Source organism: Alexandromys fortis, unplaced genomic scaffold, assembly GCF_014885135.2.
Source record: "Alexandromys fortis isolate MF-2015 unplaced genomic scaffold, M_Fortis_MF-2015_v1.1 scaffold_252, whole genome shotgun sequence".
In the NCBI taxonomy this organism is placed as follows: domain Eukaryota; kingdom Metazoa; phylum Chordata; class Mammalia; order Rodentia; family Cricetidae; genus Alexandromys; species Alexandromys fortis.
The window spans coordinates 981,579-1,005,206 of NW_026068127.1; the positions used below are offsets into that span (position 1 = coordinate 981,579).

General features: G+C 49.8%; 1 protein-coding gene across 5 annotated transcripts in view; it reads right to left on the bottom strand.

The window, feature by feature from the left end:
* The window catches only part of Dnmt3a (DNA methyltransferase 3 alpha), a 109,960-nt gene that overhangs the window by 28,668 nt on the left and 57,664 nt on the right, over positions 1-23,628 (bottom strand). For 4 of the 5 annotated variants that reach the window (XM_050125869.1, XM_050125871.1, XM_050125868.1 and 1 more), the window contains exons 4-6: positions 19,045-19,312; positions 12,526-12,569; positions 11,989-12,135 (exon numbers count right to left, since the gene is read on the bottom strand). In XM_050125869.1, the coding sequence (XP_049981826.1) occupies positions 11,989-12,135; positions 12,526-12,569; positions 19,045-19,312 (459 nt within the window). The other variant, XM_050125872.1, reaches the window with a different exon arrangement.

The window sequence follows — 23,628 nt, forward strand, 5'->3', positions numbered from 1 at the left end:
ACTTCCTACCCCCAGGGTTTGGAAAGTGAGAGCTGCAACCCCAGTGGAAGCTTCCAATCACCTGAACTGTCACTCAATTTCCCCCAATGTGATTAATACGCCCCAGGCAGTGATGTCTAAGCAAACAGCTCCACGTGACCCTAGTGCCAGGGTTGCAGCGTGGGGGGCTCTGGGCTAAGTTTAGGTCGGTTCCTATCAGAGGCCGAGTGCTTTTCAAACATCCCCCGGGGGTTGGGGCTGATATCCAGCCTGCTGAGGCAACTGCCCCGAGATGAGAGCTTCAGTGACTCAGAAAAGGTCCAGGAGCCTGTCCCTGGATGCCTGCGGAGTGACTGAGGGCAACACACACTCGAACACACTGGTGGTGATGGTGGTTTGTTGTTATTATTAGAATAACTCCCCCACCCAAGCTGGCCTCCCCTTCTCACCTCAGGCTGGCCCTGGACCTGTGGGATGGACAGCACACCTAGCTGAGCACCCTCAGGATGATAAAGTAAGTTTAACTACCTTTGCTGTCTGAACTCCCCCCCCCCATTTCCTTGCAAATTGCATCGAGATTTAAATATACACAGAGAGGACTGCGTTGTTCCTTTTGTTCAGCCCACCTGAGCTGGAACACAAATAAAGACAGGTGCTGCCTGTTGGCTGATACAGGCTGGGAAGCGTGGCGGTGCCAGGGCAATGGGGAGTGCCCCCTGCCGTGGCACTGTAAACAACAAAACCCTACTCCCCGTAGCTGACTGCAGAGGTGAAACCTGGAAGGTCAGGGTGAGGGGCTGAAGTTAGGGAGAGCTGATTCTCAGGCTCACGCCTGTAATCCTAGCACATTGGAGGTGGAGGCTGGAAATCAAGAGTTCGAAATCACCCACATTTATATAACTTCATCCGCACCTATATATTGAGTTCAAGGCCAGCCTAAACTGACAAGATACCAAGCCTCAAGATAAAACTAAAACAAAAGGAATGTTCTCTGGCTGGCCCAGGAAGTTCTTCAGGAAGCTGACCGCTTCTGTTTCTCCTTGTCTTGGTCTTGCTATAGGTCCTGTCTATTTCTATTATTTCCCCCATGGTCATTCATGGCTTAATGCTAGCTGCTCAAGAACAGCTTGCCCCAGACCAAGCAAAAAGTACCCCTTCCTGCAAAATGCTCTTCCCCACAGTAGGGTACACAGAAAGCTTAGAGGTAACCCCCACCACAGGAACCAATGGGAAAAAAAAAACAAGCTAGACTCTCCCCAGGCTGGCCTGGAACTCACTCTTAGTTGGGGACAGTAAGTTCTCTCAATTCTGCCTGTTCTACCTGACCCTCAGTAAAGGTCAAACACAGCCGCCTACTGGCCCTGCTCCTGAAAACCTTCTCTTTGAGCCCCCTTACACCACACCGAGAGTTGGCACATTAAAATGCAGGTCAGGTTCTCTCTGCTTCCAGCTGCAGACAGCCCAATTTCTCACCATGGCAGGAAGGTCCCCGATGGTCGAACCAGCAGCCCCCTCTTCTCACATACCCTCCCAACCCTGTACTGCGTGTTTCTTGTCTCAGACAGACCAGCAGCTTTGAGTCTTCCTCTCCTCGCCCACTCCTTTTCCGAACTGCCTGAATTACGCTTGGTGAAGTCTCCAAGGAAGCCCCCTTCCGGGAGCTTCCCTATCACCCCCCAGGGGGTCGTGATCCTCCTCTAAGCTCTGAAAGCACTGGTCAGATCTGGTCTGCCTAACACAGCCTAGCGCACTCAGTCTTCCAGCCTCCTCCACCACGCAGTGTGTTTCTGAGATAGTCGGTGTCACCAGCACAATAAGTTGGGCCTTTAGTCAATGCTGAGTTAAGGCTCCTTAATTCCCTCTAATAGACCTGAGCCCACGTGGAGCTACAGCATGAGGGCCCTTTCTCCCTAGGAGCAGGACCTCATGGGGACCTCCCTGATCAATGGGCAAAAGCGTACGCGTGCGTGTGTGCGTGTGTGTGTGTGTGTGCGCGCGCGCGCGCGCGCGCGTGTGTGTGTTTCCTGGTTGCTTATTTTGTTTTTGGTTTTTTCTGAAACAGTCTCAATTGGACCAGAACTCAAGGTAGACCAGGCTGGCCTAGAACCTGCATTCTTCTCCTTCCTCTGCCCCCGGGTGCTGGGGTTGCAGGGAAGTGTGTATCACCGTGCCCAGGTGTTTGAGATAGTCTCCAGTAGCTCAGGCTAGCCTTGAACTTTTGGTCTTCCTGCCTTTGCCTCCCAAGTGATAGAATTAAAAGTGAGCATCATTACACTTGGTTTGTGCATCGCTGGGGATGGATCCCAGGACTACCTGCATAATAGGTAAGCATTCTACCCACTGAGCCACACCCCCAGCCCACTTCCTTTTCTGGGTGTTTTACTGTGCTTACATCTGCGCACCATGTGCATGCAGTGCCCATGGAAGCTGGAGAGGGTGTCAGATCCCTGGGACTGGAGTTATAGACAGTTGTGAGCTGCCGTGAAGAGCAGCCAGTCCTTTAGCTGTTGACCATCTCTCCAGTCCCCTGGTCTTCTTCTAGGATTTTAGTTATTTTTGTTTTTCCATTATATGTGTGAGTGTGCAGGAGAGTGCAGGGACCCACAATGGCCTGGGCCTGAAGAGGCCATTAGACAAATGCCGTGGAACCGGAGTTACGGGCACTTGGGAGCCCACAGATGTGGAAATGGGGACAAAAGGGTCCTCTGCAAGGGCAGTCAACACTCTTAAGCTCCCAACCTTCTCTCCAGCCCCTAAATTGCATTTGTGGATGTGTGGTCAGAAGATAATTTCGGAAAACTGGTTCTCTCTTTCTACCATATAGGTCCCAGAAATTGAATTCAGGTTGTCAGGCTTGGCAACAAGTGCCTTTACCTGCTGAGCCATCTTGCTGGACCACACCCCAGCCCTCTTAAGAACAGTGCAGGGGGTGGGGTGGTCTTATGCATGCTAGGCATCTACCTTATCCCTTTTATTTTGGTTTTTGAGAGTTGCTCTTGCTATGACTATGTAGTTCTGATCGGCCTGGAACTCACTATATAGACCAGGTTAGCCTTGAACAGAGATCCATCTGCCTCTGCCTCCTGAATACTGGGATTATATTCATGAGCCCCTCCTGTCCAGCTCTGGGCCTTTAGAATCAGGAGCTAAAACAACAGAGAAGGGAGGGGCACAGTGAAGACTGAAAAGCGGGACTCTAGCTCCAAGCCCAAATGACCTACAGATTATCTCATAAGCATTTTCCTAAGGGTGCTCTCTTGATTGTGAGCTCCGAGACATCACTTAGGACATTTAATTTAGAACTGATGTTTGCAGCAGTACAGGTGACGGAGGGCTACGGATTATGATTCCAGCTCTTCCCACCCCTGAACAATAAATGTCTAGAATTCCTGGAGCTGGGCAACCTATGTCTATCACATTATAAATCAGGACAGTGAATTGATCAACTAATCTGGAGCAGAAGCTAAGACTCACAAACCAGGCCTACAGATTTCCACTCCGGCATTATCTTAAACCAATTTTACAACTTCAGACCTAGCCCTGAGAAAACAGCAAATCAAGGTCAGGGCAAGGGCTCTGGGGAGCAGCACTGAGAGGAATGAGTCTGAGGGTCCGCCCAGATGACAAGATCAGGGGAGGTCAGCAAGCCAGGGGGCCACCCTTCTGAATTCAAGGCACCAAAGAAAACAGGTCTGGGTGCCAGACAGAAGTAACCTGAGAAAGGGAGTTGGTTTTGGCCAGGGGACCTTCCTAAGGCCATTTATAGCTCTGTTCTAACTACCCTAGGCCACTGTGGAGGTCAGAGGACAGACCAAAGGAGTCAGCTCTCTTCCTTCACTAGGTGTGTTCTAGGGACCAAACTCAGGTTATCGGGCTTGGTGGCAAGTCCTTTGCCCTGAACCATCTTGCTGCCCTGATAAAGAAACTTATTACAGAACTGGGGGTTCAGTTCAGTGGTAGAACATGTGCTTAGTGTGCACATGTAGGGGACACTAGGTGCTGCCCCAAGCATCAAACCAAATATAACCAATGTCAGGCTGCACTTCAGGTCTGTGGTGAAGGTAACGCTCCGGGCACAGGCAGAGGTCAGGGAAGCTCACCCCTTCCCCGAGGTCATTAGCCATAGCCAGCAGCTGCACCCTGGGGACATTTACTACCCTCACTTGTTTTCTCCTGACTAGAAGTGGGGACTGCTCAGAGAGCTACTCTCTCTGTGCCCAGAAGTGAATTCTCCAGTGTGCAATCTTCTACCTTGCTTTGCTACCTACTGAGTTCCAGGACAGTCTGGGCTACAATGGGAGACCCCGTTTCAAAACAAACAAACCGACCCAAAGGTAAGCCTTTGCACCTGTAATCCCAGCATTTAAGAGATGGCAATAGGAGGATCAAGAGTTCACAGTTTCAAGGCCACCCCGGGTTAACTGAAACCCCCTCTCAAGACAAACACCAGAAACCGCCCCAGCCCCTCCACTTATCACAGCGGCAGTCCCTTTCTGACATTTTCCAAAGCCCGGATGTGCAAAGGTCAACCTAGGAGGCCTTTTCTGATTATGGCCTTCACGGGAGCCCCTTTAAAATGCTCTCAGCCATTTGGTAATGTTTCAGTAAAGCTGTGGCAGCTGCAAATGTTCCTATTCTATCCAGGGTGGCCAGGCACTCCCAAGGGCAAAAGCTGAGCATGCCAAGAGCAAGGGACATCCGGTCAGGTGGCACCCACTCCATGGGGCTGCTGCTTTGCGCTCAGCTTTATTGGTCTCCACGGCAAATTGCTCAGGAGATCACACCTCGTTCACCTCAGCATCCACAGACCCTCACAGGAGGCCCCTGCTCAGGGCGTGCAGGGCGATTACTTATTAAATGATGTACTGCCCTGCAGGAGGTGACCCTCTAGACACTCACAGGCTGTTCTTCCAGGACACACAGGAAGCAGTCTGTCACAACCTCTGGTTGTAAAGCAAAGGGAAGCCACATTTGTTAAAACTCCCAGAAACAGCAGCAACAACACAAATGGTCAATAAACATATGAAAAGATAACTTAGCCTCACTTGTTTATTGGGAAATGGCAATTAGAATCATAACAAGAGACCGCTTTCCTGCCCATTCCATTAGTGGAGCGTGGTGAGGAGCTAGCTGGGTGTGAGTCAGAATCAGTGTGGCCCCTTTCCTAGCAATCTGACAGATTTTATAAAATACGAAGTGCACACCACTCCTTCCACTCAGGATTCTCTTTCTAGGGTGTGGTGTTATGGAAACACAGAAGCAGGCTAAGCCTAGCATGCATGCAGATCCTGCTTCAGTCCCCAGCACACACACTGATCTGGGCACACAACTATAATCCAGGCACCTAGGAAGTGAAGGCAGAAAGGGCTGAAGCTTAACTCATCTTCAACTACATACCAGGTCTGAGGCCAGCCTGAGCTACTAGAGACCTTCCTCACACATATCAGGGACCTTTTACTACCATAGCATGCCTGGACAGCAAAATACTGTGACACAAATGGCCAGCAGGGAGTCTGGTTAAAAAAAAAAAAAGTCATAGTGCCAGGTGGTGGTGGCGCAAGCCTTTAATCCCAGCACGTAGGAGGCAGAGGCAAGTGGATCTCTGTGAGTTCGAGGCCAGCCTGATATACAGAGCAAGTTCCAGGACAGGCTTCAAAGCTACAGAGAAATTAAATCGAAAAACCAACCAAACAAACAAACAAAACAAAACAAACAAAAAAGAAAGAAAAAACATCATGGCAATTCACAGCGAAAATAGAATAGTAATCATGTGGCTAAACTGGCCACCTTATTGGAAGTGAAAACCCAAAGTGTAAAGTGAAACTACAGAATGGTGCCACTCATAAGCACAGACCTAGGAGGAGTGTTAGATTCTTAGACACACACACAAACAGAACGGCTGTGACACGCATCCACCAACCAACATCAAAGACCTCTAAAAGTATTTTGTTATCTATATGTGCGTGGTTTTGGAGACAGCATCTTACACTGTAGCACAGCTAGCCTGGAGTTCACTAGACAAGGCATTCTGACTGAACCTGTGGTCATCCCCCTGCCTCTGCCTCCTGAGTATCACTCTGATCTCAGTGTGTGCTATTATGCCCAGCTCTAAAGCATACTAAAAGAATTAAAATTGTGTGTGGGAGAGTCTTATAAAATAAGAATGACCTTGTGTAATACGTACTTTGTTGTTGTTGATTTTTTTTTTTTAACAAAGTCCTATCTTAGAAACTAATAAAAGTAGGTATCAGCAAGATGGCTCAGCTGGAACATCTGCCAGTCAAACCCGATAAGCTAAACCTGGGGCGTATGGAAGGGTGGGAAAACAGATTCCACAAAGGTGTTCAACCTCTACATGTACTTCATATGTAAATTTATAATACATATAGCATACACAAGTACATATATAATAATTTGCCTGGTAAGGTGGTACCTGCCTTTAATCTGAGCATTTAGGAGGCAGAAGCAGGAGGATCTCTGTGAGTTCAAGGCTAGCCTGGTCTACATAGAAAGATAGTGTCTCAAAATAACAACAGTAACTAAGCTCCTAAAAGAGCATTAAAGGTTGTATGTTCTTTATTAATTCATATACTTCTGTGTTTAGTATTCTTTCCTCATGCAGCCCACTTCAGGCAAGTCTGTGCCTTGGGACAGCTTGGTGCTGAAGTCTGAAGAACCACAGGTGGGAACCACTAAAGCCAACATTTGCACAAAGTCTCCTAAGGCCTAGGAACAAAGCCCTCCCTCCCTTCAGGAATGTGATAGTTTTACTCCTGGCTGGACAGCCTAGGGTGGGGGCAGGGTGCACCTAAAGGCAGGAGGGGGTGGGGAGACCACAGATTGTTACTATCACAATGCAATATCATCTGATAAGCCTGAGGATGCCTGAGCCAGAGCCCTACCTTCAAGCTGGAATTCTGGGATATACCGGATACCCTAGCACCTGGACTATGGGAGGCCTGCCTTGAAGTGAGTTAGGATCACCAGGGTGAAAATGTTAGTGAGTCCTAACATCCACCGTGGAGGTCACAGGGTTGAAACAATGAGAAACAGCCAGAACCTGTATATGTGATGGGGCACTGAGGAGCTGCCATGTGCCCTGTAACAGGGCTCAGTCATTTATTACAGCAGGGCCAGCAGACAGAAGACAGCAGCCTTCCACTTTCTGGCAGTCCCATTCAGAGATGAAGGAAATGACCGTTCTCCTCATCGCCTATTTCAAGTTTATTTCATTTGTGCAATGTAAGTTATGTATTTACTTTTTAAAAGACAGGCCTCACTTGCTATGTAGACTAGGGCTAGCCTTTGAATTCAGAGACCCAGCAGCCTTGACCTCCTGAACGCTGGGAAGAAGGCACACGCCATCTTCGGGACTTTATCTTGGGCAGGTGAAAAGTATGCGCTCCCCAGTGGCTGAGATGTGACTGACAAAGGTGGAGAAAGGGGAAACAGGTTGCGAAAGGAGCTTCTTATTTGTGTGAGCAGAGACTGAAGCCAAGGCCTCTAGCTTGCTAGGCAAGTGCTCTCCCATTGGGCTATGTCCCTAGGCCTAGGAAGGGGGCTTTTAGGGTGAAAAAAGCCTCCGAGGTGGTACAGATGCAGGTGGGAGCTAGCGGAGACTCCCAGCAGCGCAGGCCAACCCTTCAGGCTTGGACCACACATTTCCATTCCTGACAAATCCTGGGAACCTTGGAGATGAAATAATGGCTTTCAGAATGCTTCCTGCCCTCCTCCCTGAAAGTCCAAAGCTGCCTCCTGCTGATGAATCTCGGTCTGATGCTTCTCTGAAGCTTTGGAGCCTATCCTGGAACTCACTCATTCTGTAGGTCAGGTTGGCCTCGAACTCAAAGAGATCTGCCTGTCTCTGCCTCCTGAGTGCTGGGATTGAAGGTGTGCGCTACCACTACCTGGCTGGTCACTGAGCTCAGGGGACTCAAACTGTCTGAGAAGTTTGAAAGCACGGATGACAATGACATCCCCTCCATGTAGAAAATGTTTGCGGTGGCAGTGCCTGGGAAGCAGGTGCAGCTGTGGCGAGGAGGCATGGAGGGTGTGGGTGTGGTCAGGAGTGGGAGGGCAGGGAATTCAATCCATGAAAGCTCTCCTAGTGAATCTTATACTAGGGTTCTGAGGCACACACGAGTGATCCTAGTACTTTGGAAGATCAGGAATTCAAGGTCAGCCTTAGCTACGTAGCAAAAAAAAAAAAAAAAACAAAAACAACCCCCACCCCAAACCAAGAAATGCAGGTAAGTGGTAGGTGGGTCAAGAAGGGGAGACCTGAGAATACCTGAGCAAAGGGGGACAAAATAGACTGCGGAGAAATGCAGGAAGCGTAAACTTCAGGCCCAGGGAAGCAGTATCAGAAGAAAATGTCAAGGGCTGAGGAGCTAAGGTTAGCCTTAGAAGGAGGTGGGGAGGGTGGAGAGCTAGCTCAGCAGTCATGAGCACTTGTTCTTGAAGAAGGCCCAGGTCCGGTTCTCAACACCCACATGGTGCCTTACAACTCTTATAGCTACCCATAACTCCAGTTCCAGGGGATCCCACACTCTCCTCTGACTCTGTGGGCACCAAGCACACATGATCCACAGACACATATGTAGGCAAAGCAGTCATACACATTAAATAAATCTTAAATATATATAAAATATATATATAAAGAAAGTGGGCCTGATAGTTTCTGTGCTGTAGTTTGGAAAGCCACCTGTGTTTTAGTCCTTCCTTGTCCCCTAGCTAGCAGGGTGTGGCATTTCGAGCTAAACTCTTTAAGATTGGGAAACCTAAACTTTAATTACATTCTGGCCCCACTCCTCTCCTGTCCTGGAGGCTTGTGGCCAGTCAAGGATCAAGGCACGTGTAGTTACAACTCAAAAAGATCTGTAGACCTAGTCACACTATAAGTCACAGTTCATTTTATTGCGAGGAAGTATATTTTGTTCTGGGGTCTCCACACTGCAAGTCACAGGCACCTCCAATATTTCAAACTCAATGTTTTCCACTTTTCTGTTATCGCTTAAAGACCAATGGCATCTGTGTTGGGTGGGGTGAGAAAGCAAATGCCCAGATCTAGCAGAGACTAGAAAAGCTTTTGATAACTGCTAATTGCTGACGTAGGTGACAGATACATGCATATACAGAGATACTGACATAGATATAGAGATATGTATGTGTTATAGATAGATATCTGCATTTTTATATAACAGATTTCTCATTCCACTTTTATGCATATTAACAAATGTTCCTAATTTTTTTAATTTTCTGAGACAGGGTCTTTCTATGTAGCCCTGGCTGGCCTGGAACACCCTAGGTAGACAGAGCTGACCTTGAACTCAGAGAAACCCATTGTCCTTTGCCTCTTGAGTGCTGGGATTAAAGACATGCACCACCACACTTGGTCAGTGTTCCTAACTTTTTTTTATTAGACTATTCTGTTTCAAGACAGGTTTTTTGGGGTTTTTTTGTTTTTGTTTTTTTGGTGGAGTATTAGTTTGGGATGTTTCACATTTGTTTATGCTATGGAACATCTGTTTAATGATACAAAGATGTGTTGCATTCTTTTATGCTTCATTTGTTTAATTCTATGAAGCTGTGTTATTCTGCCTGTCTAAAACACCTGATTGGTCTAATGAAGAGCTGAATAGCCAATAGCTAGACAGGAGAAAGGATAGGTGGAACTGTCAGGCAGAGAGAATAAATAGGAGGAGAAATCTGGGGAGAGAGGATAGAGGAGCAAGAGAAGGAGAGGAGGACTCCAGGAGCCAGTCACCTAGCTACACCGCAAGCCACTGAGTAAGAAGTAAAGAAAGGTATATAGGATAAAGATAAACGCCCAGAGGCAAAAGGTAGACATTATAAATTAAGAAGTCAGCAAAAAACAAGCCAAGCTAAAACCAGGCATTTATAATTAAGAATAAGGCTCTGTTTATGATTTATTTGGGAGCTCTGGGTGGCGCGCTCCCCAAAAGAGCAAAGAGTAAAGAGCCAAAAGAGTAAAATACCAAGAACTACAAAGGTTTCACTACGTTAACAGTCCTGGCTGCCACTGTGGAGCTCACTCTGTAGCAGGCTGGCCTCAAACTTACAGAGATCCACCTGCCTCTGTCCCCTGAGTTTCGGGCATGCGCTGCCCACACCTGCCTCCTAACTTATTATTTTTGTTTTGTGGGTGACTGCGGCTTGCTGGGTGTGTATGTGTAGGTGGGGCAGAGCTTGAACTATGTGGTGACATACAGACCAGACTGGCTTCAAACATGTATCTTCCTTCTTCAATCTCTCAAATACTGAGATTATAGGTAGGTGCCATCATACCTACCTTCATGTTCTGAGTTTAAATTTCAAAACTGTTACCTCTGTTTGTTTGTTTGTTTGGTGTGTGTGTGTGTGTGTGTGTACACCTATGTGGAGGATGGAGTTGGTTCTTCTCTGTGGGAGTTCTGGAGACTAAACTCAAGTTGTCAGCCTCAGTGACGTGACGAGTTCCCTTACTGACTGGGGCCAACTTGACCACACAAATCTTTTAAAATTTTAGCAGAAACTTAAAATTGTTAAAAATGGATCTTCATTTCCTAGGAGTAGGAAAACCCCTTCTAACTGTGCCTCAAGCTGACCTCCGCGTGCTGATTGACAGAGGAGACCTTAAGTCACCACCTCAGCACCTCTGACTGGGGGCTCAGGAACAGAAGCACCACACACACAGCCCGAGGGCCAAGGTCCCAGGAGAAGAGAGACAACAGTCACTTCCTGACAGTGCACCCCAAGCTCGGTGCTCAGGGCTATAGGTGCCCCTCTCAGACCTTGGCCAGGCTGCCCTTTCTCCACTCCTTCAGAAGGATGACTTCTGCCTTCCTGGATCCCAAAGGAACTAGAAACAAAGCAGCCAGAACCAACTACATCCCCTCCCCCTTGTTTGGAATTTTCTCTAGGGCCAGCCAGCACACACGGTCAGATAGCCTGAGGTCAAGACCCTGTTTCCTCTCCCTCCTCCTCTCCCTCCCTGTGGGAGTGGCCCCCACAACCCACCCTTCCCACAGCTGATCTTCAAGGATTGATGGCTGCTTAGGTCTTTATCTACCTTCCCACCTCCTTCCCTTTGCAGTCCTGGGCTGCTTCCAGCTTCCTTCTAGATCCCACAGAGGGTTCTTGGGAAAAGCACCAGCTCCCTCAGGCTTGACCAGTGTGAGGCATGCCCCCACTGTCTAGGGAAACCAGCTCTCCGAGACACACTTTCTCTCCTCTCAGGCCCACAGCTGCAGCTCTGTTCTCATTGGCCCACAACCTTGGTAATTTCTGCACACGGAATGCTAAGACTCCACAGACCTTGCCTTGCTTTCACCTCGGAATCTGCAGCCCAAAGTCCAGCTTCCAGCTCCTTGGCACTGAACTCTGAAGTTTTTTGTTTGGTTGGTTGGTTGGTTTTTCGAGACAGGATTTCTCTGGGTAACAGTCCTAGCTGTCATGGAACTTGCTCTGTAGACCAAGCTGGCTTTGAACTGAGATCTGCCGGTCTCTGCTTTCCAAGTGCTGGGATTAAAGGTGTGCACCACCACCGCCCAGTTCAACTCTGAACTCGTGATCCCAACAACTAGTCCTACCAAAGCAAACAGCACAGTCATCACAGTGTCCTTGTCATGGCTGTAGCCGCTCTCTGGCCTGTCCGTCGACTGTCCTGTCTCCCCTGCTGCCACCTGCACCACTGTCCACATCTAGACAGTCTGAGCAGGAAATGCCACCGAGGCCTCACTGAGCCTTCAATCCGTTTTGTTCTTCTCACACATCAGAGCATCAACTCCACATGGGCAGCAGCGCCATAGGCATGCGCCACCTCCCCCACAGCTAGCACCCCAAAAGGACTATGAGAGGACAAATGAACCACCTAGCCTAGCAGTAGGAGTCTGGGAATTCTCGGAGTTAACCCTAGCGGAAAGCCTGACAAGAGTTCCAGAGGGCAGCTAGAACTGAATTCCGGTTTGCGGCTCTCACACCTGGCACCGAGGGTAGAAGGCATCTCACCTCCCTTTTCCATCGTGCCAGCCACTCGTCCCGTTTCCGTTTGCTGATGTAGTAGGGGTCCCCTGCCTGGAAGGTGAGTCTTGGCATGGGTCGCTGACGGAGGCTGGACTCCCAGCCCAAACCACCCCGCAGTCGGCCCCGGGAGCCCTAGGACAGAAGATAAACAGGCATTATAAGGTGGGCACAGACACCCCTGAGGGTTTGCCCCTCGTGGAGGGGAAACCGAGATGGGTCACTCATCCCAAACAGAGGGGTTGTTGACCCCAGAGTACTGAGGAGGGACTCGAAGTTGGTAGGGACACAAGAACAAGACAGTGGGGGAAGTGCTTGATCTCCGGAGGGGGATGAGCTGGCTCCCTGGCTAGGGGACTTCCAACCTCCACCCCCACTTCCTCTCCTTCTCACAAAAGGACACCAAAGAAGGGGCAGGGACCCACCCTCGGGCCCCCCTCACACACACTCGCCACAGTCCGTCAGAGAGGTGGCTTTCTTCTAGAAACAGGATCCAGAGCCCCTGGGGGTGAGGAAAACACTTGCCTCCGTTTTCATGGATTCGATGTTGGTCTGCTTCTGTTCTTTGCCTGTGGAAAGGGAAGGACAAGGGGACTGTCACAGGGGTGGCTTGGAGGAGCCTGGGGGCCTCCCAGCATTCGTCCATTCCTGTGTCAGCCATGCTGGCTCCAAGGACACAGAACAATGTCTGATCCAGGTCCCAGACCCAAGAACATAGGAGTAAGAGAAAAGCCGGGGGGCATGGTTTCTGGCCCACGAACCCTGCTCTCTTCGAAGCAGCCACCATCCGCTGCTGGCCTCCAGCCCCCCTTCAAAGCGAGGAGCAGGAGGGTGAAGAGGCAGAGGAGGGTTTGAGCTGAAGAAGCCAGGCTGTTCACTTCTTTGTGTGAGGTAGGAAAAGGTGCCCAGACGTGGCCAACGGGCCAGCTGGACTGGACCCCGGTGGCGCAGCCCTATCTTTCGTAAGATAAACTGTAAACAGTTCCAAATAGTATTAACATGTAAACTGTCCTCCGCTCCTGGCCCACTCTCAGATCATCAAGAGCAGTCTGGATTCGAACTGCCTCAGTATGACCCCCTAATCTCTGCTGTTTCCTCGCCAGTCTTCTAAAGGTTGGAGTGAGCACTGGTGTGGAGCAGGGTTTGGCATACAGTAGGAGCTCAATATGTGTCATGTCAGCATGTCCCCGCCCCAAGGAACTCCTTCTTCCCTGTAGCACACATTTCTCTGTTCTTCTGGCTTTTCTCAAAGTTCTGGCCTGGGCACTGATTCCAGTTCCAAGGAGGGACATCTGGGCTGGGAGCAGCAGTCCCCACAGCGCCATCTTTAGGAAGGACTCTGGGCCCGACATGAGGGCTGCTGCCACATCTTTCTTTCCGCTTCTGCCTGCCCGCCCCGCTCCTCTCCCAGCCAGCCCCCTCTGCAGCCAGCTGTACGGTTTTTCCCAGCAAATTGGGAGAATTCTGCTGCCTTTCACTTAGGTGCCTGATTTTTTTTTTTTTCTGAGGCTGAGAAAATACAGGGCTTAGGCCTAGAGCAGGAAGGTCACTAAGGTTGGCTCACGTAGCGTGGTGTGTAAGGGGAGGGGGTACGGAGACAAAGGGCCCCAAACGGAAAAAACAGCCCCTCCTGCATCGCCTAGCACAGGAGCGGAAACCACCCGCAGCAGCATTTACGGCTCTGAATTTTTAGCCTGGACGTTTCCCTCTTGTTACCAGACATGACCTGGGGTTCCTCTCTGCACCTGCCCTGAACACCCCACCCCGGCAGCCACGTGTGCCTGGCTTCCATCTACAGTGGTGGGAGGGAGGCAGGGAGGGCAGAGCCCCTGCGGGACACCCCATGGGTGTGGACCCCGTGGGAGGTAGGTGTGGCGCTGGGCCTCGTGGAAGCGCTGCGTGGGAGGAGCGTGGTGGCCGTCACCCACGTGTGGGTGGGGGCGTGCACCCTCCCAGCACAGGGTACGTGGTTGTCCGTTTAAGTCATGTCTCACCCTTCACGACTCGGTCTCTTCCTCCACGGTCTCTCTCCCACCGCCCACTTTCCACTCCCACCGCCCACTTTCCACTCCCACCGCCCACTTTCCACGGTGCTCGCCCTCAGGCCTGCCCTGGACCTCCCACCTCTGGGGCCTCCCACCTCTGGGACCAGCCCCTCCTTCAGACCTCGCTGCTCCGCCCAGGACCCAAGCTGCCAGGAGGGGCGCCTGCTCTGGATCGCATTCCACACTCCTGCTGAGGCTGCAACAGCTGCAGCAGCCACGCAACAAGCGGCTGAGGGTGGTGAGTGAGGTCCCCAAGCTGACCCACGCTGTTGTACTATCTACTGACCCTAAGAGTTTTCTGAATACCCACCACCACCATACCCAGTGGCTTTTGGTTACGTTTACCAGGAGTGATTTGTTTATTAGAATAAAAGAAAATCTGAGCTGAAAAGATGCATTTGAGTTTTCTGAATGTTTCACACGAGGAAACGGAGGTCTGGTGAGCAGATCTATAATCTGATTTCAGGGCTCCTGACTCCCAGGTGCGCTACCACCGTTATTCTTCGTTTGCTTTGCCAGGCTTCCAGCCCACAAGGTCTTCCGAATGGAGACTTCCTGAAACAGTTTCTAAATGGCTTCTTTCTGGAATTTTCTCCCCGACAGACTGCGCATGCCCACGTGAGAGAGCGTCCTCTCGGTCACACGCAGGCGCAGGGGCGCACTCTCTTCCTCTCTCCAGCCCGGCCGGCAGATTGGCTGTCATAGAATGCTGGGCGGTCCCACTCTCTGAGGGCTCCCTCTGTCTGCTCCTGGCCCAGACCCAGATTCCCAGAGCCAGGTGGCTGCGTGCCTTCCAGAGTGACCCTGGAGGAGAAGAACATGGCCCCAAGAAACCCCAGGTCCTGGGGACAGGGGAGGTCAGGAGCTTCAAGTGGGTAGCCAGCAAGGACCACCAAATTCTCTTTACAATGAGCCAGTATCCCGGTGAAAGGGCAGATGCCAGACTTAATATAAGCACGGTTACTAGCCCATATTTCTCTCCCTGCTCAGTCTCAGCAGAGCGGCCTTATGCTGACCTTCACCCACTCCTCTGTGACAGGCTTCCGGTAGCCCAGTCTGGCCTCCAATGCTCAGTAGCTGAGGATGACCTTGAACTTCTGATCCTTTTGCTTCCACACACCAAGTTCTGAGACTACAAGCACGTGCTTGTACACCTGGCTTCCCTACTTTCTTCCCCATAAGAAAAGCAGAGACAGTCTTCCTCACTTGGCACAGGCTGACATCAGTGTGAGGATGTCGAAGGTAGAGCTACAGTCTGTATCCTGGCTTCCCAGGTACTATAGACACAGCTAGCCTGTGGACCACCCAGCAGTTGAGGGCAGAGCACACTGTGCAGTATAGGCAGGCACCATGGCTTTCCAGGAAGGATAGAAGGAAATCTCTGTTGCCAGATGTTTGATTACACTGTGTAAAGACAGTCACTGTGACTGGTTTAGTAAAAAGCTAAATGGTCAATAGCTAGGCAGGAGGTATAGCAGGGACTTCTGGACAGAGAGAGCTCTGGGAAGAACAAAGACGGAGTCGCCAGCCAGGCACAGAGGGAGCAAGACATGCAGGAGGAGAGGGAAAAGCCACGAGCCAGCTCGCTTAAGTTTTAAGAGCCAGTTAGAAACAAGCCTAAGCTAAAGGCTGAGCTTTCATAATTAATAAGAATCCATGTCATTTTTTTGTGAGTTGGTAGCCCAAAGAAAAATCCACCTACAACTCTCTGAAGAGTGTTGGAAGGAGGGGAACTATGTCTGAGTCTCTTCGTTCCTCATCTGAGGTCTTCAGCTGGGCACACACTATCAGCTGACTGCTGGGGCAGAGACCAGAGTCTCTAGGAGGCCACTGCACACCTCTCTTGGAATTCTAGAGTCAGGAGTGAATGCCCCAAGTCAAATGGAAGTTGAGACCTTGGATGTCTGTGCCTACCATGACTGGACTTGCCTGTAACTTCCCAATCCAGCCCATCAACCCTTTGACGTTTCTTTACCTCTTAGATGGAGGCATTTGCTACCTCCCTACATCTCTGCGATCATCTCCTTCCATCTCTGTGGATTCCAGCTGCTTATCAGAGCTGACTGCTTCCTCCCCATGCCTGCAGCAGCCCCCTAACTTCTCACCCCACTTCCCAGACCTTTCAAACTGCTGGGGAGTCTACAAGGAAAGTCATCTTTTCCAAGCAGCCTGTCAGGTCCAGCCCTAAGAAGACAGCTAGGAAAACCTGGCTTGGCCACTTGCCACCCACTCCCTGCCACATCCTTCCCCCTGGCTCTCTCCCATCCAGTCTGGTGGCTTCTGTTCGGCCTCTATGCCCTGCTCTCTCCACCTTGGAACCAGTCTATTCTCACTGTCTTCTCTCCCCCAGCCCTCCTGTGATGGGCTCCAGCACACCCAATTATGAGAGAATAGCTCAGGTCTTGATGTCCTAGCTCCTCACGGTACTGTTCTTACTCAAGGAGCACTGTCTGGCACAACCACACGTGTGATTTGTTATCATATTGCTTTTTTTTAATATTTATTTTGTATACAATATTCTGTCTGTGTGTATGGCTGCAGGCCAGAAGAGGGCACCAGACCTCATTACAGATGGCTGTGAGCCACCATGTGGTTGCTGGGAATTGAACTCAGGACCTTTGGAAGAGCAGGCAATGCTCTTAACCTCAGAGCCATCTCTCCAGCCCCATCATATTGCTTTTGAGAGAGGAAGCTGGACTAAAAGTTGATGGGCAGAGGATAACCTTGAACTCCTGACTTTCAGTCCTTTTCCCAAATCCTGAGATTTGGACACTATGCCAGTTACCGCAGTGTTGAGGGTTAAACCCAGGCTACATGTCTAGCCCTAATGGCACATCTGAAAGAGCAGAGTCTTTAACCAACTGTGAAGTCCTTGAGGAAAAGAGCCAGGTTTCTGTTCAGGATGGCTTCCACAGGCTGGCACAGGACCTGGCACACACCAAACATGTTTAATGAACACTCGCTGGCTGAGTGAGTGCCTAAGAACTGGAATGCACACAGGAAAACCCTTAAACAAACCCTGAAGGTCAAAGAGCATCCTTGGAGCTCTGGCTCCATCCTGCCTGGCGGAAGGGACTGCCCTGGCCCTGGCTCTGGGCACCTGCCTTGTGTGATCCCAGCACTCCGGAGGTGAGTCACAGGAGCAGGCGTCTGGCTAGGAAGGGCGCTGAGCTCTCTGGCATGCCTGCCACTGTGAACTGCAAAGAGGTATCTCTCCTCAAGCTCTCCCAACACTCCTCTGCGGCCTGGAGAGCTGAGAGCCACACAGGCCAGCACAGCAGAACAGAGCAGAAGAGCAGGGGAAACGTTTACCAATCCTGGGCTGGAGGGTTAGATCAGTTGGTACACTGCTTGCCCAGCATACATAAAGTCCAATGCTCTGGGCCCAATCCCCAGAACTACATAAAGACAGGTATGGGCAGCCAAGATGGCTCAGCAGATAAAGGTGCCTGTGGCCAAATCTAACAGTGAGTTTGATCTCCATCCCAAGGGTTTACATGCTGGAAGGAGAGAACAGAATCAAGTTGCCCTCTGACCTCGATATGTATGTCATGGCATGCCCAAGTACCACACCCATACACACAAATAATAAAATAGGCATGGGGTACATGGTTGTGTGATCGCGGAACTCAGGAGATGGAGGAAGAAGGATCAAAAAGTTCAAAATTAGGGCCAGGCAGTGGTGGCTCATGCCTTTAACCCCAGTACTCAGGAAGCAGAGGAAGGCAACATTTGAGTTTGAGGCCAGCCAGGGCTACATAGTGAGACCTTCTTTGAAAAAAAAGAAAAAAATTCTGAGGCCAGAGGCAGGTTTGGAGGCACGAACAAGTCACTTCCTAAACTGTACTTTCATCTGGGACTGGGGGGTGGGGGTGGGGTGGGGGTGGGGGCGGCGCTAAGAACACCTCCTGAACAGAATCACTTGGAAGAGTAAACAGAAGAACAAATGCAGAGCGCCTCAGAGCACACTCTGCACATGGTGGAACATCACAAATATTTGCTGAATAATGAATGAACGATATTTCAAAATAAGTTTGGAAACCTCTTTTCTGGAAATATTCCCTCTTCTGCATAAATATTAGGTTTGGATTCATGCAAAAATAAGTTATGCCAATTAATCAATTTACTCATTCCATCATACACACTTGGAAGGAAGACTTTTTGAAATTAAAATGCACATATGCAAAACAACCTGGCAGGGCCCGGGAGGATCAGATGTGATAATGGAGGAGGAGGTGCCGTGTAAACTGTGAAGCCCGGTACAAATGCTAGCTGTCCTCATTACTCACTTGTTTACAGCTTGCTTGGCCCTGAAATCTCTGGCTTAACCTAAAAGTGAAAAAGTGGGCAACTTTCCAAAATTCGGAGCTAGGCCACAAAGTCCCCAGATGGAGAGGTCTGAGCAGGGCAGTGTGCAGCCGGCTTCCTTCAGCCCTCCCCTTAGTGTCCACTGTCACAATCTACATAGTGGAAGCTTACCATGGAGTCAGCCAAACTACAGTGTGCCAGCAGAATCTCTGCACCAGGACAGGTGAGCATGGTGTGTGTCCTCGTGAGCCCAGGCAGTTCATGTATAAGAGTAAGCAGGCCAGCTGGCAGTGGAGGGAAACTGAGGCACACAACCAGCATAGAAAGAAGGGGGGCACTTATTACCCCAGTTTAGCATCCCTTGGCATTATGCAAACCCCCTGTTGCCTGTTGCCAAAGCCAGCTTTTTTCCTTCCCCACAAAGAGCCAAATCTCCAGATTTTCATGTGGAATTTCTTGATTTTTTTCAAAATACTGGCAACTAATGTTTTTAACTGTTTAGCACACTAGGTGGGCCAAGTAAACATGTATACAGGCTGTTTTCATCCAGTAGCTTCTAGACCATGGCCTTGGCAAAAAGATGGTCAGCTCCCACCTTTGCTTAGCCTCCTGAAACCTGCCAGAGACCCAAGTCTGTGACTCTTAGGGGCTCAGAGGGCCCAGAAGAGGTTTCCTTCGGGCTGGGACTCACCCTCTTCTGCAGAGGCTCCACGACCCTCCTTGGTTGTGCAGCAGCCATTCTCCACGGCTCGGGAGGATTCTGGTGGGGTCTCAGTTCCCTCTCCTTCAGCTGGGGCCCCACCCTTCTGCCCTGCAGCTGGGCTCCCTTCCTCAGGCTGGGGCTCACTCCGCTTTTCCAAGTCTCCATTGGGTAACAGATCTGAGGAGCCAGAGTCCTGGGCCATGGGCTGAGACTTGCTGGTCACTGCAGGGTCCTTGGGGGTGTCACTGCTCTCCACCTGGAAAGGATGAAAACAGAGGAATGTCAGGATCAGACCCGAATCACAGACCCTCTGAGTTTCTAATGAAAGTTGTGTGCACTATGGGTTTATGTGTGTCTTCACACAAGCAGATGCAGGCACAGGTTTGCTGTCAACATTAGAGGCTTAAGGGGACTGTGGATGTCAGGCAGGTAGACCTGGTCCTACCACCCCAGGGATACCCCACTGCACCCCAACTCACCAAGACTCCTCTGGCTTCCCACTTCTAAACCAATGATCCTGCAGTTGGGGGTGTAGCCCATTTGACAGAGTTCTTGTGTAGCGTGCATGAAGTCCTGGGTTCAGAGCCCAGTACTGTGTAAGCCAGACATGGTGATACACACCTATAATCCAGCACTCAGCAGGTAACAGCAGGGGGATCAGGAGTTTAAGGTCATCCTCAGCTACAGACTGAGTTTGAGAGCAGCCAGGGCTACATGAGATTCCGCCTTAAAACTAAAAGCTGGCAAGATGGCTCCATAGGTAAAGGTGCTTGCTATGCCAGCCTGGTTACCTGAGTTCAGTTCCCTTTGTAGAGAGAACCCACTCTGGAAAGCTGTCCTTTGCCTTCCACAAACACTCTGTGTGTGCTCCTACACAGATGAACATAATAAATCAAAACATAATAAGAACAAAAAACAAAACAAAAATTTTCCTTGTGCTCCATCAATGAAACTGGACCCTTCCTCAGGAAATTCCAATGCCACCAGATCAATCCCAGAGGCACCGAGGCTGGCCTGAATACAGCTCTCATAGGCTTCCTCCTATGTTCTCATGGGGGTAGGGGGCAGGGGTGTCAAAGACGTACTAAGAAGCATTCTCTGGATATGAACTAGCCTCACATCTCTGTCCCCAAATCAGGCCCCCATAGGTACTCTGACCCAGGCTCACCAAGGCCCCAAGCAGCCTCCAGCTTGAGCAGCAACTGCCCTGGGTATAGAGCCCGCCACGCCTGTCTGGAAAGACAACAGACTGCTTTATCCCCTGGGGCCTGGGGTCAGTCTGCTAAGGCTCTAACCAGTAGAAATCAAATCAGGATTCATTCAGGCTGTCCTCACATGTCCTTGTGTGTGTGTGTGTGTGTGTGTGTGTGTGCGCGCGCGCGCGCGCGCGCGCGGGTGTATGTGTGTCTACTTTCTTTCAGTATCTCTCAGCTTCCCTGGGAAGCAAAGAAGGAACCTGATGCTCCTGGAGAATTTAGTCATTTGCTCAGTGTTGTCTGCTTTCAAAGACAAGGTGTGCCAGGGAATTTGCGCACTCTCTCTCTTTCGTGTGTGTGCGCACATGCGTGCGCGTGTTCAAGTGTGCTCTGTTTTTGCTCATCTTGTGGCAAGTGGTCAGAACATCTTTTTTGTTGTTGTTTTGTTTTTTTGAGACAGGGTTTCTCTGTAGCTTTGGAGTCTGTCCTGGAACTAGCTCTTATAAACCAGGCTGGCCTCAAATTCAGAGATCCACCTGCCTCTGCCTCCCAAGTGCTGGGATTAAAGGTGTGAGCCACCAGTGTCCATCTTGGCAGACTGGTGTGTGTGGCTCAGGGTCCCTGCCTTAGGTGGACACTCTGCTACCTTCGGAGGCACTAAGATGTGCTTAGCAACCCTGCTGTTAGAAAATGCTCAGGAGCAGGAAGTGCAGACCAGAGGCAGAACTGGCTCAGCAAGCCCCAGGCGAGATATGAGCCAAGCATGGTGGCACATGCCAGGAATCCTAGCATCTAGAAGGTAGAGACAAAAGGATCAGGAGTTCAAGGTTACCCTTAGCTATGTAGTGAGTTTGAAGCCAACCTGGCTGTCTCAAAAACCCAAATCAAAAAAAAAAAGAAGGCCCCCTCCCTCCTATCAGGGAAGGTGATTACACTTAATCAACAGACACTGTGGTGATATTTTGTTTGTGCTCTAACAAATAAAGCTTGCCTGAATATCAAAGGGCAGAGCTAGTCATTACTTAACCATAGAGGTCAGGTAGTGGTGGCACACACTTTAATCCCAGCACTTCGGAGGTGGAAACAGGAGGGTCAGAAATTCAAGGCCACATTGGACTACTTGAGATTTAATCTGTCTAAAACAGTCTAAAAGACAAACAGAGCTCACACGTTTGGCCTAGGATCTCACGCCTTTAATCCTGGCACTAGGGAGGTGGAGACAGGAAGTGATATGGCTGGGCTGAGAGGAATATAAAGCAGGAGGAGACAGGAGCTCAGCCTTATTCGGTCTGAGGATTTTGTAGAGGTAAGAACTTTAGTGGCTGTTGCTCTGCTTCTCTGTCTTTCAGCTTTTACCCCCTAATATCTGACTCCGGGAGGTTTTTATTATTCAAACCTATTTGATTTGAGCTACAGCATATTTTACTTTGTTCTTTGCTTCACAGGGTCCAGGCTGGCCTTGAACTTATTTATTAAATAGGTAAGGACGACCCTGAACTCTTGATCATCCTCCCATCTTTGGTGTGCTTGACAGGCATTTACCTTGCCTGGATTTTTTTCTATTATAAAAGTAATGGGCCTGGCATGGTGGTGCAGAGGCAGAGGCAGTGCTAGGCTAGGCCAGCCAGGACAACACAGTGAGAGTCTCTCAACAAACCAAACCAAAATAAATATATAATTGGTAATAAAAATGAGACATATATTACACATTTTTCTGTGATGGGGTCATAATTATCCCAGGCTGGCCACAAACTTGCTATGTAGGTAAGGATCACCTTGACCTCCAGATCCTCCTTCCTCCACCTGAGGAACAGGGAGGGTGTGGACCAAACACCCAGTTTATGTGGCGCTGGAAACTGAACCCAGGGCCTTGTACTTCTTGACAAGGGCTGTACCCACTAAGCCAAAGTCCCAGCCCCTTAAAAAATTTCAATTGCACAAATCAAAATGTTAAAGTAAAACAGAGCTGGCAAGATGGCTCAGCTGCCAAGCCCAGTGCCCTGACTTTGATGACCAGGACCCACAAGATGGAAGGAGGGAACCAGCTCCTGCAAGTTGTCCTCTGACCTCCACAAGTCAGTCAGTTTCTCCCTCTCCCTCCTTTCTCTCTCTCTCTCTCTCTCTCTCTCTCTCTCACACACACACACACACACACACACATATATATAATACAACACACCAAATAGATACATGTAAACAAAAATGTAAAGAAATAGTTTTTTAAGGTTAAAACTCTGGTCGGGTGGTAGGAGTGCACATCTTTAATCTCAGCACTTGGCAGGCAGAGGCAGGCAGATCTCTGTGAGTTTGAGGCCAGCCTGCTCTACAAATCAAGTTCCAGGATAGCTAGAGCTACACAGAGAAACTTGGTCTCAAAAAACAAAAACAAACAAAACGTTAAAACTCCTATATTAACACCCCAAGTTATTCCTCATTAATCATCATTAGCAGCTTGACAAATATCCTTTTCAGTCCCTGTTCCCATCCTCCAAACTGGGTCTCAACATGTAGCTCTGGATGACCTAGAACTCAGAGATCCAAGCACCTTTACTACCCAAGTGCTAGGATTAGCATAAGGGACCCTGCTCGGCCTTTTCAGACTGTTTCATTCACAGGCTGGAGACATGGCTCAATGGCTAATGGCTCTTGCGGAGGACCTTGGTTCTATTCCTAGCAACCACATAGTGGTTTACTGCTACTCCAATACTAGGGGCTCCAGTCTCTCTTCTGGCCTCCACAAGCAACAACCATGTACATGGTGAGCATACATATAGGCTTGCAAAGCACTCATATATATAAGATAATTTTTAAAAAGTGAAATAAGGTTTCATGTAGCCTATGCTATATACAAGCTATGTATCTGAGGCTGGCCTTGAACTCTTGATTCTCCTTTTGTGTGCAGAGTGCTGGGATTACAGGCACGTGCCAAAGGCTGGACTTCCTTTTTAGGCTTTTCGCAGTCACATGTAAGTTACGCATTTATCCACATATTCACACACACAACGCAATCCAAGATCATGGTTTATCATGCTACCCATCTTCTACAGCGCACTTCTTCCCTGATAAGCACAGTGGCATATGGCTCTGCCTCCTGCTTGGCGGATGCTCCATGACTCTCGCCAGCCGTCGGTACTGGGGCTGTTCTGCTTCCTACTGGAGTGAGCTCTATTACTTCCAGTTCTCTATAGCCACGCAGATCTACAGGGCAGTCCCAGGAGAACTGGCTGGGCTACGTGTAGAGGAAAATGACAAACTCCCTTCAAAAAGGCTACAGCACCAGCACATAGCCTGAGAGGCACAGACTGCCAGCCCTTTACCTCACGGACTAGGATGGGAACTGTGAGTCCACGGCTATCTGATGAGGAGCCCTGAGAGG